Here is an 18,567-nt window from a genome sequence, read left to right as displayed (position 1 = left end):
GCTTGGCGTTTTTGCGCGGGAGGACATAAAAACCGAAATAGGTGTTCTTAGCTTTGTTATTTGTACAGCCCACCACTCAAATTTTTTACAATCTTGATAATACTAACTGTTACAAACTATATGGTGAGCAAAGGGTTGTTTCCCCTCACCGTGGGGCCTATTTATGCACTGCTTCTACGATCATAGCTGACCCCGCCACTTTCATGTTTACGCACAGTCCGAGACGTTGTGAAATAAATACGCAGTGAAATAAATGTAAGCAGAAATAAATACGCCTTGAAATAAATACGCGATGAAATTAATAAGAAAGCCAATGTGCAAAGTGTCCTTCGAAAGTAAACCTCATTAAATAAATAAGATATATAAAATAATTAATTCCTCATTTATTTTATTGCTTATTTATTTAATTATGAATTTATTTCATTGTTCATTCATTTATTATCAATTTATTTATTTAATTCGTTATTTTCTTATTGAATATGTATTTATTTAATTTAGTCTCATTTGATATTAAATTCCATATTAAACTTGAATTAAATAATTGATTCCAAGGTCAGCATTGAACTTTCTGTGAAATGATGACATCATAAATTTTCACTCTTAATACGTCACAGTGGACTATAATCCTCAGTGTTCTTTATATTTAGGTTTGTTCTGCCTGCTCCTATTCATTCAGGATCCATCGCGTTTACCTGACACAACCGATAGATATTCTGTTGAACTTGTTCGGATAATTCCACCCATTTCGTCTGCCGTAATGGTGGCGATTTGGCGTGGAATTGTCTTGACTCTTTGGTTGGCGTACATACAATTTGTGCCTCAGATCGTTCTGAACATTGACAAGTTTTTTAACGTAGAACATCAAGGTAAGAATTCTTGGACATTGTCCGATGACTTGGGGCAGTTTTATGTATTGTAATAATTGTCATTATTTTAGTGTATACATGTAGTAAACTAATTTTCGCCCCCGATCATGACCGTATTTAGTTTGTTAATTACTTCGATTAGACTAAGGGGACACGATGACAATTTAGGTGGTTTGGTTGCGGCTAAAGAGCACCGTCAATCTGAACAATGGGGAGGATACTGTTCGGTATATGGTCAGCTGACTTCGGTATTAATTTAACTAATTGACCGACTGGGACAACCTGCACATCGGTCAGCTAGCCCTACTCAGGTAGCTAGTTTTCCAGGATTAGCATTGCCTTGTTTAAAATTGGAATAGGCAAATCAAACAGGCTAATTCGAGAAGCATTGGGATCCTTTCGACGGTTGTCATGTTTTAATATCAGAAATGTGTGCCCTAAGGCAATGTCACCAACAACTCGGATGGTCCCATGTGGTCAGACAGCATCCTGCTGTACATCAAGGAGCGGATAACACACTATGCCGGAAGCGTAAGTAAAACTTTTTTTTTTTTTTTTTTGCATTTGCCGAGTTTTATATTATATTTATATTATATAATTTTTATATTTATATTCCATGTAAAACACTTTAGCATTGAGTCGGGAATCTGTAAAACAGGCATAATTCTAATATCAAATAACTTGTGTGATGTATTATCTATGGATGTGTGGGGAAAATGTGTGTTAATACTGGGGCCTGAAGTGACCCACTGTATCCTCAGGGAGCTGGTGTCTTAGAAACACTTATTTTACTTTTGTGCAGCTCATGGGAAACCTACCCAACCTACCCACCCTACCCAACCTACCCGAATGCTGGAATCTGGTCCCATCATCGTATGACAAGGCTGAGTGGCTGGTGTTGGGATCACTGATAATGTTTTCCATAAACTGCGTAGCATTGCTTGTGGTGAGTAACTTTTTCTTGACATGATATTGCGCATTAATTTAACATGATATTGCATTATTTGAGCAGTTAGCTTTATTTGCATTATCTTATCCCATGTGCTTGATCCATGAAAAAAGCCTTTGGAATTTCATTTTTGGGTTTGCATTTTGCATTTTGTACACAAGTTAAATCAATGCCTTTTTTTTACTTTGTAGATAGTCTAATCCTTTTTTAAAACTAAAGTGAAGCCCCTCACACTGTACCATTAAATGAGAGCTGCTCCTTATAATTGTGCATTGCGCAGTCAAATTAATCTGGACTATTTTAACTGAGTGTAGATTTGTCTGTTTTAACGTTTCTATCTGCAGTTAATTGCACTTTTGTATTGATTATGTTTCTTTCTACTTGTCTTTTCCCCTTCAGTTTAAAACCAGGAAGCACCAACGTAAGTTAATATTAGTTGACACCACTTACGTTATGCATGGGAGTTCTATGCTTCTAGAATGTTCTTTAAGGTATAAGGTTTTGTTTTAATTAAACGTTTGTTTCATTAGGGACTTGGAAGGAGCTTGACAATAAAATTCTCAAGCTTCACAATGAGGTGAATGCCTCAAAAAAATCTGCTTCTGCAATGAATCTTCGTTACAAGGAGCTGAAGGTGAGCTTGTTTATAACTGACAAGCTTGGTCAGTTGATGCACAGAAAAATGTTGTGTTAATTTAACCTGAGTACATATAGTCCAGTTGGGACCACAGAACATTTTGCTGAACATCTGATGTCTCCCAATTTGTCATCTATAGACCATGAAGCACCAATTGGTTCCTGGTTGCCAAATTTGAGATATCTGATTTATAGATGCCAAACTTGCTCTTGTGGGGGTTTAGGCCGGGGTTGTGACAATTGTTTGTGAAATTCGCTATATAAATACATTTTGATTGATTGATTGAAACTCGTGATTTGTATTGATGTCTGTATGCTTAAATGTCAATGATCTTATAACAATTTTTATAACAAATTATTCCATGTTTGAAAAAGGCATCATTCCACCAGATGCAAAAGAAATCAGCTCTACAGGCAGAAGAGAACCATAAGACCATGGAAGCAGAGAGACTGAGGAGCAAGACCATGATTCAACACTTGAGGACTGACTTGGCTGCCAATATGGACATCTGTAAGAGAAAAGAGCAGAGGCTGGTAGCCATGACCCAAAGATGGGAGATGAGGGAAGAGGAATTGGCTGAGCTGGCAGTGAAGAAGCTGTTAGAGATGGCAGAGCAGGGTAAGAGGAAAGAACGGAAGCTGAGGGCCATGGCAGAGGTTTGCCAGGAGAAGGATGACCAGCTGGCAGCCATGGCTCTCACACTGCAGATGAAGAAGGAGAAGGTGGCGGACCTGACAAAGCTCTGCCAGGACAATGAAGAGAACAAGGCCACCTTGCTGAAACTGTGCCACGAGAAGGATGAGAAACTGGCAGCCTTCTTTGTGGCGTCTGAGCACCAAGAGGCCGTCCTGCAGGAGTAAGTACGATGACTGTTGAGAGACATGTGGGTTTTGTAAATTAAATTACAGGTTTTAGGACTGACATATTGAAGGATGGTGAGTTTCTGTGGTTGTTTTCAGCTGCAAAACCTGTCTGCCTTGCAGGAAGATCGCTCAGGAATTGGCCCAGCAGTTGGAAATCAACAAACTGAAGGAGAGGCTCTCTGCCCTGGAGGATGAAGTCAAAGAAAAGGAAATCCTGCTCATGGCCCAGGTAAGCCGTCACTTCATGGTCAAGTTTACCGTTTACCAGTTTGTACATAATTACTGTTCCTAATGGTTTATCTCAATGGTTTGTTACAGAAAGAGGAACAGCGTGAAGCAGCCAGTCTGCGGAAGAAGTGAGTTCAGTAGCCAGTCAATCTTCTGATTAAAAATCTCCACAGCAAAGGTGCTCCACAAAAAGTTTGCCATCGGCTAGAATGTTGACTGGCTGATTTTCACACACAAGAGTGGTTTGTGGCTGAATGCTGTCCTTTTATCCGTTTACAGGCTCACAGAGGTCAGCAGTGAGCTGGCTGACCTGAAAAGATCAGCCGCCAGTTCCTCCCATAGCCTCCCCACTGCACAGGAGACCAGTGCTGTGAAAGGTGTGCACCTGTCCATTGTGGCTGCAGTCAGACATCACACTTGGGCATGACCTTTGCCCATACACTGTCATGGCTATCTAGCTAAATAAATGCACAATAAAATGTAACATGCTAACAAGATATCAGCAGCAAAAAGCCTTTATCTGCATTTGAGGCTAAGTAATGACTAGTCTCACGCAGTGAAAGGTATTTTGTGTTCTGGCCTGGGATATCTGGGTGCACTCTTTGGGTGAGGACAGTTTAAGATGGTTGTAATTTATTTGCTTTCTCCTGAGAACTGTTTTTGGCCTGTCTCTTCTAGTTGAATGCATCGTACACACCACTTCAAATGGTCATGTAAGTACCATTGCACTGGACTGTACAGCATTAACAGAATGTTACGAATACCAGCATTCTTTTCATGATGGTTGGCCCTCTTAGGGGTTATTTTTGCTTGGGTCAAATTTTATGCAGCGTGTTCTCAAACAGAATCCCTGTCAAATGTTGAGTTTAGACGCAAATGAACAGTTGAAATTTAGTGATGGGTTTTCTGCTGCAGGGAGAGGAGACTGATTCAGGAGTTGAGAGGGAAGGAAGTGAGCTGGCAGGCTCCAGGCAGCAAACCATCGCTGAAGAGAAGTGAGCATCAAAAATGATGCTGTGGAAATACTGCCATTGCACACATGGGGGCGACAGACACAACATCTAGGACATTTATGTTACTGTAATCATGATCAAGAACAAAACTCTAATAAGATAGGACCTTTACCCCAGAAAAGCCATGTAAAATGGAAGGGACTGAAGAGAATGGTAAAAAAAACAAACTCACATGCTTTGGTGGAAAAAAAGATTCAAAGTGTCTGATTTTGCAGAAATACAGGACATAGTTGAGTTTTGAGCAGTTGCTGGAATAAGGGTGTGAGAATGATGTGCGTTCTCTCCCTTTAATAACTGCCTTCTCTGTGTTGCAGGAAGCCAGTTCAGGAGGTGGGCGGGGCCTGCAGGCGGGAGGAGAGACCCGGTCGAATCAGGGTGGAGTTTGGCTCTTACCGGCCCAGGAGGGTTTACACCCAGGGGCAGGAGACCACCCAGCGCTCCGGCCAGACGCAGGTGAGGAAACACAGCCAGTGCTAATGCAGAGCTCTGATACTCAACACTGATACAGCGTGCTAATACTGAACACTTACTAATAATGCGCTGATAAAGAGAGCTAATACTGAACACTCACTAATAAAGCACTGATACAGAGCACTAATACTCAACACTCATATAACACTGATTCAGCACGCTAATACTGAACACTCACTAATAAAGCACTGATACAGAGCACTAATACTCAACACCCATATAACACTGATACAGAGTGCAAATACTGAACACTGACTAATACAGCAGTAATAATACTGTGCACTCTCAGCCATCTTTAATGGCTCATTTTCTGCACCCATAATTGGAGGATTTAATAATAACGTATAACAGTTTGTTCCAGTGGTTGAAGAAGCAGTTGAATTGTTGTCATAGACATGTGCATATCAGTTTTCTTTGGCTTTTAGGCCAGGGAGAATACTCATCCCTTTCTCCTTTTCACACATCCCCACTCATGTCTTTTCCTGCATATGGTAGCATGGTTGGGGCAGAGAGAATGATAGTGGAGGAGTGGAGGGTTCGGGCAGAAGAGGCTGGGCTGCATGGAACCGACGACCGAGACAGCGCTCGAGACCCTGGGAGCAGCACTGTGATCGCTGAAAGGGTTAAGAGTTCATCAGTGGGTCATCAAGGGGGAGTTCTTACCCGAATTAGAGAACAGAACACAGCTGATGTGTCTTCTGGTCTGAACCCTCCCTTCATGATGCCTGCTGTTCACAAGTCCACCTACAGGGGCGCTGTTGCGCCGGTTGTGTTTTTCTGCCCTCTTTTCCTGTTTCTCGTTCTCTTTTCTGTTTATCTCACACAGGATTCCTTGTTGCATGTGCTCACTATGAATGAATGAGGTGGTACTGGTCGATAAGGAAAACCCTGTCTCATTGAGCTGCCAGTCTACCGGCAGACATTTTGGAGGGCAGCCCTGACTGCTGTGTACCCTCAAGATTTGGACATTGCAGTGATGGGGTGGCGCCAATGTTCTGATGGGATTAAAAAAGTCAAAAAAATACTTCAATAAATTTTCTGTTTTGAAGACTGCTGTGATGAAAAGACTGTTGTTGACTTGTTGACATCTTTTAGGGTTATTTCCCACAGCAATAACTGCAATAACCACAGCCTCTCACTCCTTTTAAAAAATGTACTTCTGTACCCAATGACCTACACAAGCTCACATAAGCTGCTTCTCCTCAGTCATCCTCAGTTATGTCATTATAAATTGATCAGTCCTGCAATTATTAATTCTCCCCATTGGTTGAAATTAGCTTCAGCCAATAACAGCTTTCCAAAAATCCTCCCATATTATGTATGTTCTAATGAAATAAATCATTCAGCCCTTCCTGCAATGCAGCTGTGGCTCAGATATATATTTTTTTTATTTAAATTTTAAAAGCCACTTGTCACTTCTATAATGAAAGCAATGACTTATGACTCATTCTTAAATAAAATAAAAACTCACGACTGTATTTATTTATTAATGCATTCATTTATTCATGAATTCTTTCGGTTTTCAAGTCTATTTAGTGTTTCTGTACTGACTTCCACATACTAAGTTTGTAAGACATCTTAAATTTCATTTGGCTTACATGTATGTAGGCTATAATTGTAACGCATTAGGCCAGCTTTTGTGTCATACTGAAATAAAATGTGGGCTATTACCTTTAAGTCATGCTGAGGAATGCGCATTTTATGGAAAAGATCAGGCGTTAGGACCCAGGAACAGGAGAGTGATTTCCTTTTAGAGAGATTATACATGGCGGTGGTTTCGCTGAGAAATATAGCTAACGCTGGCTAGTTGATGTTATACTTGGGGTATTTTATGTTGTTATATTACGTATCGCTGCACATTGCGCATCGATGTCGTGGGGCATGCAGATTGTGTTTTTTTCCTTTTACATAGTGCCCCAAATACCCCCCGACCAGAATAGATATTGATCACAGTAAAAAAAAAAAAAAAAAAGCTAAATAGTAAAGAAACCATGGCGACCGAACTGGGCACTTCAGATCCCACTTCGGTACCAAATACCGTGACCGAACCCGGGGAAGATGAGGAACACTGGCTTTATGGGGGTAAATATGTATGAATTAAAAATTGCATTATATAGGCTAAGCAAACTCCATGGTTATACGGTACACGTACAGAAGGCCTTTTCCGATTCCTAAAGCTGTAGACTATTGGAATATGTGAAAGAATATGGAAATAAATTTATTTTAGTTGCGTGCCTAAAATATTTCCGAGCTTATTCGTCCCTCTGTTTGTCCCGACAACTGGCTGCCCGGGATGTGGACCCGGATTTAACGCTCTTGACAATTGGCTCTCACTAAAATCAACACGGTTCTTTAACTAACCGCAAATATTATCAGGTGTTGTTTTGACAATGTTCCATTTCAAAATTCGATATTGTTTATCGTTGTTTTAGTTGATAAGGACTGACATAATGAAAATATTTTTTCTTTTTTAATTTCACTGTAGGATAAGTAGTATAGCCTACAGTTATGGTAATACATAAATTCACTTATATTGCAAAGATACAATTTTAACGTGCATTTGTTTTTATATAGACGAGAACTCCGAGAAACAAAACGAGGAGGATTTGCCGGGGTAAGAACCTATTTTATAACTTCCCTTCGCTTCAGAACAGTTTTTAGTTTTTGTATGAATTTTGAATGAATGTATTTATTGTTGTTCATGAATATAATAATAACTTGGGTTCATAATTATCATAAACCTGTACTGAGGATTCAGGTTAATATTGCAGATCCAGATTATCTCTTCTTTGTCTGTAATCCAGACTGATTACCACTGGTGCCCGGTTTGAGATCATTGTTACTGATTCCATTTCAAACTCTGCACATTCCTCAGCACAGCATATGATGGTGTTTCTAATTGGCTGATGACATCTTGGGTCTCTGCCGTTGTGCTGTTGATGAGGGTATTTTGCCGAAATTGCTTCAGTAAACAAGTATGTAACGATATTAGATATTTTATGGATGTGGGTGAACGCTGCACTTATCTACTGCGGTTTGTGTGAAGAAGTAAACTGTGGCACTGAGCTCTGGTCTCCTTTTCTGAAGCAGTCTCCTGATTACATGACCTTTTTCCTTATGTATTTAACATTTTTTAAATCCACATTTTTCTGTAGCTATTCCAAATTTAGAACCCCCAATTGCAACTTTCACAGTGCTGAAGGGCGAAGAGAACCACGTGTCTTTCCGAGGATGTCCATCAAAACTCCACTGTTTCACATTGCACTGGCTGAGCTGCACAGTCATTGCGTGAGAGGGGCTTCCTCATGCAGCTGGGGTCGGCAGACTAAGGGCCTGACCATCCAGATGAATGGATAAAATCACAATATATTGCGGATTTATGACTCAAACCTTCCATTCATTCTACAGCTTGTGCAATAGATAGAAACTCCATCAAAGGCCCTTGTAATTTCTTTAGAATTGATTTCCGGGCAATATGGATGATTAACAAAGCACAGTTCTGATGGCCGCTTGAGATCTGTTAATGGCGAATGGATTCATGTTTGCTGACCCCAAGATTAGCCTGGGCCAAAGTGTGTTTTCAGTATAATACCATCGTCTCTGTGTCTCAGGTTGGAAGATTCCACTCAGGAGAGCTATCTCAGTGGCACAGAGGGGAAAGACACCTGTGCTCAGGTAGGATTAGTCAGCACCTCCAAGCCAGCTTGGATTTCCTTTTTTTCTCAGAGTTGTCTTAAAAGGAACCCAAACATACTTAGTTAATGAAAAGTGCTGCTATTGGCTTTTACTGGGCTTCTTGTTCATATACATACGTTTACAGCAAGTGGTACATGTTTGTTTTCTGTTTACTTTATGCCCATGTGTTAATCCCAGCAGTCCACTGTCAGCCTTTCCATGGATCAGTAAATCTTTTACACCATATTATGCAGTGCCTTCAGAAAACTTTCCCTCTCCATCGATTATGAGTTCAAACATCGGACTAAAATATATTTAAATGAGACTTTCCCTACTCCTACACAAACATTTATAACTGAATGGCTTGAAAACAAGAAGGTCAGGGTTGTGGAATAGCCCAGCCAAAGACTGGGCTTTTTCCTACTGAAAATCTGTGTTGACCTGAACATTGCTGTGCACTGATGCTCTGTCTGGCGTGGTAAAGCTGGAGCCAATATGCTTTGATGAAGGGGCAGAAAAATTGCTAAATCTAAATGTGCAAAGTTCATGCACATGTACCCAGAGCTGTAACTGCTGCCCAAACCCTGACTACTTGTTTAATAAAAATATTATTTGCATCATAAATAGGGTTGATTAATTGTGTTGCTGAAGAAGGAAAATTATTTAAATTTATTCAAATTTTAAAGTGTAACAGGACAATATATAAGAAAGATCAAGGAGTGAATACTTTCTGAAGGCACTTTAGTATAAATCCCAATTAATTTTACACTGAAATTAAGTTTTGAACATCTTTACACGGTTTGCACTCACTGCAATTCAGTTTTAATATTTGCCATATTGGACAGTGTTTAAAATTTCTGTAATTTTATTGATATTTTATCTTAAATGGCTCAATCACAATTCTATTGTTATGATCAATATATGTGATACATCAGTATGATCAAGATGAATCTGTTCACCAGGAAAGTCATTGAACATAACAGTCATAAATAAAATTGTGAATGTTCACTCTGTACTTTGTCCCTAAAGCAGTGAATGTGTGGGGTCTGTGTGGAGTCTCAGATATCTAAGAGTGCTCGTCAATGAGATGTATTGTGTTTCCTCAGGTAGCAAAAAGTGGTGAGGATGATGATGATGATGATGACAGCGACAGTGACGACGATGATGTCAAGGTCACGATAGGGAACATTAAAACTGGAGCTCCCTCGTACATGTGAGAATTCCTATTTTCATTTATCCATATAGCCTCTAGAGAGCGCTGTTTGGTTCATACTCACTATGTCTCATAGAGGCCTTCTCTCTTATAAAATGTGTAAAGAGAAATATAGCTAATGCTGGCTAGTTGTGATTCCGGAGCAGCGGTGTAGAGTATAGTGTGGGTGGAAGTGTAGTATAATGGGTAAGGACCTGGTCTTGTAACCTCAAGGTCACAGGTTCGATTTGCAGGCACACTGCCATTGTCTGGTACTTACCAAGGTACTTATCCTGCATCCAGCTGTATAAATGGATGCAAATGTAAATGCAATGAATAAGAGCGTCTGCTAAATGCTTGTAATGTAATGAGTATTGGGGAACTGGACAGGAATGATGTTTGCTGCCTAGGGTGGCATTCCTTGATGTGTGAATGAATAATGCGTACAATCTTTGCCGAATAAAGTAACATGCTATGAATGAAACTCAAAAAACCTTTCCTTTCACGCTACCTGTTTAGGGCCCCACCGATGAACCTGAGTCTGAAACCAGGGAGGGGTTACTTGGCTCCAGCAGGTGAAGGACACTTCCGACATGCTGCTAATTTCATCCATTTGCAGTGGTGCTACAATGTGTTCCTATTTATTTATTATTTTTCACCAATTTTTTTTATCATAGCTTTTTTTTTTCTTCTTCCAATTTAGAATGCCAAATTATATTTTTAGGTCCATCTCATCACTGCACCTCTGTCAGTTTGGGCGAGCTCTGCAGTGCGTGATGCCGACCGCCGCATAGTTTCACTCTGCGTTCCGCTAGCTGACCTGTGCAGTTGGTGGTGTACGCGTCACACGCAGAGGGCTCAGGCAGACTGCAGGCATCCAATCGACCAGAGGTGGCGCTGGTGTGTGATGAGACGAGGGTAATTCTGATCATTTAATTCTGATGCCAGCTGAGTTTGATTGTTGTTTTGATGTCTTTGTCAGCCAAGCTGCCACCCAAAGGCGTAGATTTGGAGGTGTTGGGCATGAACGGGCTGGAGGCAGAACCAGAGGTGGAGACGGACATTTTTGAGGACAAACCATGGCGGAAACCAGGTGAGGATCCAGGAACACAAAGACAAGGGGTCACCTTGGGAGTCAGAGTTACAGAGCCTTGGCTCCTCTCCCCCACACTAGAGTTCCTCTTTCTGCTCTCGATACAGTGGAACTAGAGTGGTGACCTCACTATGCACATGTGAACAAGAGCACAACGTCCACAAAATCCAGCTTGTTGTTGTGGCTGCAACATGTGAACAAGTTCCTTCCTCCACTTTATCTGCAGGTGCTGATCTGTCTGATTACTTCAACTATGGCTTTAACGAGGAAACGTGGAAAGCATACTGTGAGAAACAGCGTAGGCTGCAGCTGGGGCTCGAGCCCAATGTTCCCCTCGCCTCAGAGAACAAGATCACAGTAGGTCTGGCAGCTTGGAGGATAAAGGTTACAGTAAATCTGTGTTCTGGGTAATTGGGGCATTCCAGGTGAGGTCAATTTATTACCTGAACTGAATGTTTTTAAGTTTGCCTAACCTGCAGTCTGTGTTTGAAAGGTTCAGCAGGGAAGGGTGGCCGTTTTGGAGAAGGAAATGGAGGTGTCTGCCGCCAAACAGGACTTTAAGATGGACTTCCCTCCCCCTCCCATAGTGCTTCCCACCGCCAGTAGACTTAAAGCTGGGCCCCCCCCAAACAGGTTTGAAAGCAGCCCTCCCCCCGACACCACTACATAGCCATGAAGTTTTAGATATGAGGAGAAAACAGCCTGAAGGCATAGCACCCAGTAGCCTTTTGCTAAATCTTCAGCTCAGTGCACAGCACACTTCATCATGATTTTAGCCCTGTGATTGTGTTGTAATCTTCCTCTTTTTCTGCAGGAAGTTGGGTGGGACAATCGATGTGATTGGTGGACAGACAGGTGCTATTCGCCGGGTGGAGGGACGCAGGAGAGAAATGCTTGAACAGAATCCCATCCAGGTTTGCCTCTCTCCTCCCATTGCTTCTGCCAATTCGATTAAACACAGGTAGTTTCAGGGAGGTTGAAGCAGCAAGTGAACCAATATGATTTTATCACTGACAATCTAACCCATCTTTAAGCTGCCACATCCCAAAAATGCCTATTTGCTGCTGTTCCCTGGTGGTAAAGCAAGTATTCTGAATTATTTTGATATCTGATCATCTGGGTTCCAAGACGACATATCAGTTCTGGGTTACTGGTATTTGCCATATGATACTACTGGATTACCAATATTGGCAAAAAAAAGCATTTTTCTGTACAACTGTATTAGTATAAAAATAATATGATTTTCCAGTATTTTTGAACATACAATGTGGACGGAGTGTAGCACAGTGGGTAAGGAACTGGGCTTGTAACCGGAAGGTCGCAGGTTCGATTCCCCGGTAAGGACACTGCCGTTGTACCCTTGGCAGTACTTAACCGCATGTTCAGTATATACCAGTTATAATGGATACAATGTAAAATGCTATGTAAAAAGTTGTGTAAGTCGCTCTGGATAAGAGCGTCTGCTAAATGCCTGTAATGTAATTTTATACAGCCTTCCTTGCTCATCTTTATCAAGTTTGTGAATAATTTTGGAGGCCACTGGAATTCTATATTAAGCAGACAGGGTCACTGGAATGGAGCGGTTCCAGCTCCTGGTTCTAAAGCACAGGTGCGCTTGTGTTTTCCCCTGCAGGTGCTGGGAGATCACTCTGCTAAAACCCAACCCTTTGTTCCACCAGCCGGGCCCCCTCCCCCACCCATTGGAGCTCCTCCCCCACACTTCATGCACCCACCCCCACCTGTCTCACGAATGCCCCCCCCTCTGCACCCCCCAGGTAAGCATCCTTTTCTAATGTTTTTTTTAAACCTGGGTTTTTCCTGATTGTGTATGATAATATTCACCTGTTCTGGATTTCCACAGGTATACCTCCACCTGCCCTTCCAGGTAAACTCTATAATCTACTAATAACAATAATTATTATCATTTACCTGGCCAGAACACTCTTACAATCACATGCTGCGGGCCAGTACAATCCATCTATCTAGGATGCATGTATTATACACTGTGAAGGTGTGTACATATCGCATATAAAACAGGCATGTGTAAATCACACATCATACATATCATGACCATGAACAGCATACACTTAATTTGAAGGTTCCAGGGCCCTGTTTTGAGCTCAGAAGAGGAGGGTTTCCATCATGGTAACACCACATTTACACCATGTTTGTATAATGGCCTATAATAAGTCTTAACTACACTGGGTTTACATCATGTCTGTATTTTTCCAGGGCTGTTCCCACCACCGATGGCTCCGCCCCCTAGTCTGTTAATGCCCCCATTGGATAGGTGAGTGACTGACCTGCAGTTCAAGTGAGGCTGTGGGTTAGGTAATGGTCCTGACTTATCTTTTGTCTGTAGTAGGTGCCCACCTTCAGGCTACAGCAACAGACCTCCCCCTGCTTTTGGGTACAACACTGCGGGTGAGGGAACCTCTGATAATGTCAATTTCTTCAGTGTCGGTTTTATCAAACCTGGGATTCATTAGAGGGCTTGTCATTTTTTCACACTCTTACCTTACCTCCCTGTATTACACCCACTCCCACCTTGCATTCCTAATTTATATTTCCATCAAATGCTCTCATCTTGCTCTCTTCATTACATATTTACTATAAGTTACTGTAATACTGTACTGTAGTATACTGTAGTACTCAAAAATCAACCCATGTTTGATTGGCCATGATGGAATGTTAACTTAATCTTAACCCTACCTTATCTTGACCCAAAATGAACACGAATTGTGACTTTTTCTATCTGGTCAAATAACTCAACTTTTTCTTTCCTGTAGACCCAAATTACATCAGTTATCCCCCTGTCTCATCGTCACACCCACCCTGGGGGACCTCACTAGAGAAGGGCGTAGCAGCTGGAAGTGGGGGCCACTGGGAATATGGGGGCCCTCGCCGAGACAGGGAACGGGACAGAGAGATTGAGAGAGAGAGAGACCGCGAGAGGGATCGTACTCCCACCACCAGCGAGTACAGCAAGTGAGCTATTGACCTGTAGTCAGTCTCTGCACACACAGTATCACTGAGTCAAACACTCTGCATCAGTCATGCACGTGCAGTACAGTGTCATTGACATGCAGCAGCACAAACATTGTGATACACACAGTGCAAACAATGTTAGGGATCAGATTACCAGAGAGCTAGAGCCAAGATGGAGGACCAAAGTTTGGTTGCCCAAAAATACAACGGTTCCGGTTTGACAGTAGGCTACTCTGACTTTAGTCAAGATGATAATGATGTACCCAAAAATATAAATGAGGTATCTGTAAAGGATAGTCCTACCTTTTGACCCTCTGTGTCCTGCAATGAGAGACAGTGTTGCACATTTCAAATACAATTATAACATTACACATTTATGGACCATGTAATTGAATGTTTTAATACTAAGCATTCACAGGCTATCAATTTCAGTCATTCTCCAAAGTTCAACAATGCTACTGGCACCCCCCTTGTCATGCTACAGGGAGTTTCCATGGTAACAGTGCTGCACTGCACTGCATAATGCATTGATTGGTCATACATATGCGCTGGACAAGCAGTCAAATATGGCAACATATTAGCTAAAATTTGGCATAGCCAGCTAGCTATGTGGGTACGTTTCAGTTCAGGAAAATAATCCTGACTGTTCTGGACTGACATTTGGACTGTTTCAATCTGGCCGCCCTATTGACACTGACGTCTGGTTGCCCTGTTGACAGCCAACAGGCCTTTTAGGGTCACATTGGCCTAATTACAGTATTATGTGAACTACAACAAACAACGAGCTGATTCTTGAAATACATGTGGCTAATAAAGGCATTGTTGATCTAATCTTGCAGCCAACACTATGCAAGTCATTGTAAGCGCACCTCTGTGGTAACATAAGGAGGGTACTTTATACCAAGTTCTCACACAACCCATCTTCTGATCATTAATTTATTTCTTAATTAATATTACTATTGAATCTTAGGATCCCGCACAACTCTACCGTATAATCAGAGGCACATGGAAGCTGATGTTATTTAACACCTTAACTTAAGACACATGAAAGCTGATGTGTCTTGCATCCTTTGTTATGATTATGGATAGGTGAAACTATATTTCACTGTTAGGAAATTAGCTTTAAACTAGCATTTAGAACTCAATTTCCTCTAATTACGCGATTACCTTATTGTTTTCCTATGGAGATGCTTCTCATTGGCTCCTGTTTCTCCTGGCACACAGTGATGATGACCGGTATCACTACTACAGTCACGAGCGGGAGTTTCACCATGGGCGTGAACACAGTCGTGAGCGTAGTTGTGAGCGCAGCCGGGAAAAGGAAGAGCGACACAGAGATCGACGGCACAGAGACAAGGAGGAGAGCAAACACAAGTCCTCCAAGCGGTGAGTTTCCCTCCTTGTGCGAGGGCCACAGTACACCAGTCTGAGCTGTGGTGTCTAACAGTTGAGTGGGATGAGAGGGACGACTGACTGTGGTCAAAAGTAATCACTCGCAACTATCAAAGTAGGAACATACTGCTTGGCATTAGCAAAATTACTCAGCATTAATAGTACTGCTCAACTGATGCTCAGTGCTAATTGTATGGGCTGAACTCAGAAAAACGGAGCCCATACAACTAGTTTGGCTACTAACTGATGCAACCAACATCTAAGGGCCTGATTTACTTTACTAATTTACTTACCTTTAGCATGAGCAAAACCTTTTAGCACACGCAAAACCAATAACACGACCAGTCATCGGTTGTGCTGTTAGGTTTGCATGTGCTAAAGGTCTTAGTAAATCAGGCCCTAAATGATAAGAGCAGGCAAAACAACTGTGCTTTTCTCTAACATCAGCCCAGAGGATATTCAGCTGCTGAATATGGCTGAAGGTCAAAGTAAAAAAGAAGTGACTTTCCCTGATTCAGTGCAAATGATTCTGTTATAGCGGTGGTAACCAACCCTGTTTCTGGAGATCTGCCATTCTCTACATTTTCCCTGGAGGCCTAACAAAGCATCCCTCATTCAACAGTTTGAGATGTTGTTGAGCTGCAAAGTATTGCAGTCAGGTGTGCCAAATTAGGGTTGAAATGAAAACCTACAGGATGGTAGATCTCCAGGAACAGGTTTGGTTGCTGCTGTGTTATAGGGTGAGTATGCAGGAACTATGACAGACTGAGCCTCAAATATGGCATTAATGAAAGTAGATTGATTCATGTGAGAACATTTGTTAATGAAAGATTGGTTAGATTGAGTAATTTTTTTTATTTTATGAGAATAGATTTGTTGGTAAATTGCTTAATGAGAGTAGATGGGTTAATGTGAGTGGAATTTCTGGTATTTACAGCAGGCAACATGATGGCGAGGAGGGGGAGAGTCATCGTAGACACAAACACAAGAAGAGCAAACGCAACAAGGAGGAGAAGGAGGAAGGGCTGGGGCATGGGGAGGAGCCAGAGGGCAAGGACTAGCAACCATGTGGCACCACCCAACAACACTGCCTACATTGCCACAAGCCACTACCTTCCCCTCCCCCACCCCACCATTAATGGGTGTGCTGTGTAAGGATACACACTCACCCACATACACACTCACCCACACACACTTGTGTGTAGACCTACAGAATGCACATACACACACACTCTCCGACACGTACATGCACAGGTAGCACAGTGTACAGGGCACTCGCATTCATATACTTGAAATGAAATGTGACTGTGCAGTAGTATATTTATTTGAGAAAATCTTTGCAGTATGTGGTAGAAACTTTCATGCCTTCCCTGTTTAAAAAAGCTATTTTTTTCTAAAACTGTTTTAAGCTTTTTAAGCTAATTTTGTAAAAAAAAAAAAAAAAAAAAAAGGAAAGAAAACTGTCCTGTTTTCATTTGTTCTGATGTAGATGGTGCTCATCTAGTATTCTTCCAACTGTAGTCTTTATACTGAGCAGAGAGTTTATCACCAGCAAATCCAGAAACATCAAACTTTCACTTTAAACTTCAGTGTAGTTTATACTGATGTTGTGCACATTTTCAACTAAATCCGTCATTTGACACTGAACCTGAACAAACCTGTTGGTGACGAGATACGTCTGAAGATGGACCAACCACCTGTACGCATCTTCCTTCAAAAAATGACTATCTGTGGTTTAACCACGTTTATTTTTAACAGTTTATCCATATTTTAGCAGTTTAACCAGATTTATTTTTGCAGTTTAATTCAACCATGTATACCTTAGTGGATTGACCACATTAAGTTCAGCTGTGGAATTACCAAGTCTCTGTTTTGTTTTCTTTATATATCTTTCCAATCTAATATAATTTTGTTTCTGTTTACTTTTTAATGGCAGATGAAATAACTGTGAATGTCATGTTGAAAGTGGGGGGAAATGTAAAAATATATGTGTACAAAATATCTGAAAAGCATATTTGAGCTTGACTTTCTTATATGAAATCACTGTAAAGCCCAACAAAATATTTTGTTGGCAGAAAGTTATATTTGCTTTCCATACACAAACTTAACTTAAATACTGTATTGCTGCTTCCCCTCTGAGTTGAAGAGAGACATGATATCACTGCTTGGAGAGATGTTTTTTGTTGGCTCCATTGACAGGTGGAGTGTGGGTCCTGCATCCACTCGCTTATTTTGGATTGGAGTGCCCTTACTGGTGGCAGCCATCTTATATTTGGGTCACTTTGGGGACCCCCCCCCCCCCCAAGGGGGGTGAGTACAAAGACACAAGTATTTTTTCAGATTGGAACAGGGCCATGACCCCTCCATCCTGTCTTTCACATCAGTTTAGAATCTCAGCTATTGCCACTCCACAGTAAGGGAGATTTCTTGCATAAAACAACACTAAACTAATAAGGGTAGTGTTCTGCCACTTGGACCGCCAACCCTGTACATTCTACCCTGAACACTCAACCCCTGAACCTTGAGCACTCTACTCTCAAACCTCAAATCACAGATTCTTTCGACTCATATACTCAGTGCAGCTCTTGCATTCTTACCTACAGTGAGCTCCATAATTTTTGAGACAAAGACATATTTCTTCTTGATTTGGCTCTGTACTTCAGATATTTAGATTTGTAATTAAACAATTCACATTTGACTAAAGTGAACATTCTCAGTTTTTATTTAAGGGTATTTTTATACACTTTGGTTTCACCATGTAGAAATTACAGTCATGGTGTGAGTCATACAGTAGGACAACTTCTTCCATTTGGCTGGTGTATTTCATTTTTTAATAATTTCTAGCCTACCCTTTAAATGTGAAAAGGTTAAGTTAAACCCTTTGGGTCAATTGCTGGGTGCTTAGCTGCAGTTTAAACCACAGGTTTAAACCTCAACACTGCATAACTGCATTACAACAACTAGTCCTTATTCCAGATTATTTGGATGGCTGTTCCAGTTGTATTGCAGTTCTATGGTCCAGAGGTTTAAACCTGAGGTTTAAACTCCAGCTAAGCACACTGCAATTGACCCCTGGGGTCAAGAAGCCCCTAGGAGCTTGCCCCATTCCCACCCATTTTTTAATTACAGACACACTGAAATGTTCAACCTATAACACATTGAAATCACAGCATTTTGGATTATCAGTTCTGTCAAAATCA

At 41.3% G+C, this 18,567-nt stretch overlaps 2 protein-coding genes across 6 annotated transcripts; both read left to right on the top strand.

The window, feature by feature from the left end:
- The first annotated feature begins 664 nt into the window (after positions 1–664).
- Positions 665–6,311, top strand: LOC135262350 (spindle assembly abnormal protein 7-like). 4 transcript variants are annotated; one of them, XM_064349369.1, is made up of 13 exons: positions 666–866; positions 1,309–1,397; positions 1,669–1,812; positions 2,215–2,236; positions 2,346–2,449; positions 2,827–3,308; positions 3,436–3,544; positions 3,634–3,671; positions 3,823–3,920; positions 4,222–4,256; positions 4,459–4,538; positions 4,871–5,009; positions 5,854–6,307. In XM_064349369.1, exons 1-13 carry the CDS (start codon positions 758–760, stop codon positions 5,887–5,889), a joined length of 1,485 nt encoding a protein of 494 aa, XP_064205439.1. In that variant the 5' UTR covers positions 666–757; the 3' UTR covers positions 5,890–6,307. The 4 variants fall into 4 exon arrangements, with proteins under 4 accessions (XP_064205440.1, XP_064205439.1, XP_064205441.1 ...); XM_064349368.1 differs by having other exon boundaries at positions 670–866; positions 5,523–6,304; XM_064349370.1 differs by lacking the exon at positions 4,459–4,538 and having other exon boundaries at positions 665–866; positions 5,854–6,311.
- Positions 6,312–6,763: 452 nt separating this feature from the next.
- On the top strand, positions 6,764–17,381 carry LOC135262349 (pre-mRNA 3'-end-processing factor FIP1-like). Of its 2 annotated transcripts, none has more exons than XM_064349366.1 (16): positions 6,764–7,109; positions 7,602–7,641; positions 8,639–8,702; positions 9,809–9,915; positions 10,414–10,469; positions 10,877–10,987; positions 11,214–11,344; positions 11,481–11,620; positions 11,802–11,901; positions 12,621–12,762; positions 12,849–12,872; positions 13,220–13,277; positions 13,353–13,411; positions 13,777–13,975; positions 15,200–15,361; positions 16,305–17,381. In XM_064349366.1, the coding sequence occupies exons 1-16, from the start codon at positions 7,019–7,021 to the stop codon at positions 16,426–16,428; spliced, it is 1,608 nt and encodes a 535-aa protein (XP_064205436.1). In that variant the 5' UTR covers positions 6,764–7,018; the 3' UTR covers positions 16,429–17,381. The 2 variants fall into 2 exon arrangements, with proteins under 2 accessions (XP_064205436.1, XP_064205435.1); XM_064349365.1 differs by having other exon boundaries at positions 13,350–13,411.
- The last annotated feature ends 1,186 nt before the right edge of the window (positions 17,382–18,567 follow it).

Source organism: Anguilla rostrata, chromosome 9 (assembly GCF_018555375.3).
Source record: "Anguilla rostrata isolate EN2019 chromosome 9, ASM1855537v3, whole genome shotgun sequence".
NCBI lineage: Eukaryota > Metazoa > Chordata > Actinopteri > Anguilliformes > Anguillidae > Anguilla > Anguilla rostrata.
This window is presented reverse-complemented; position numbering and strand designations above follow the sequence as displayed.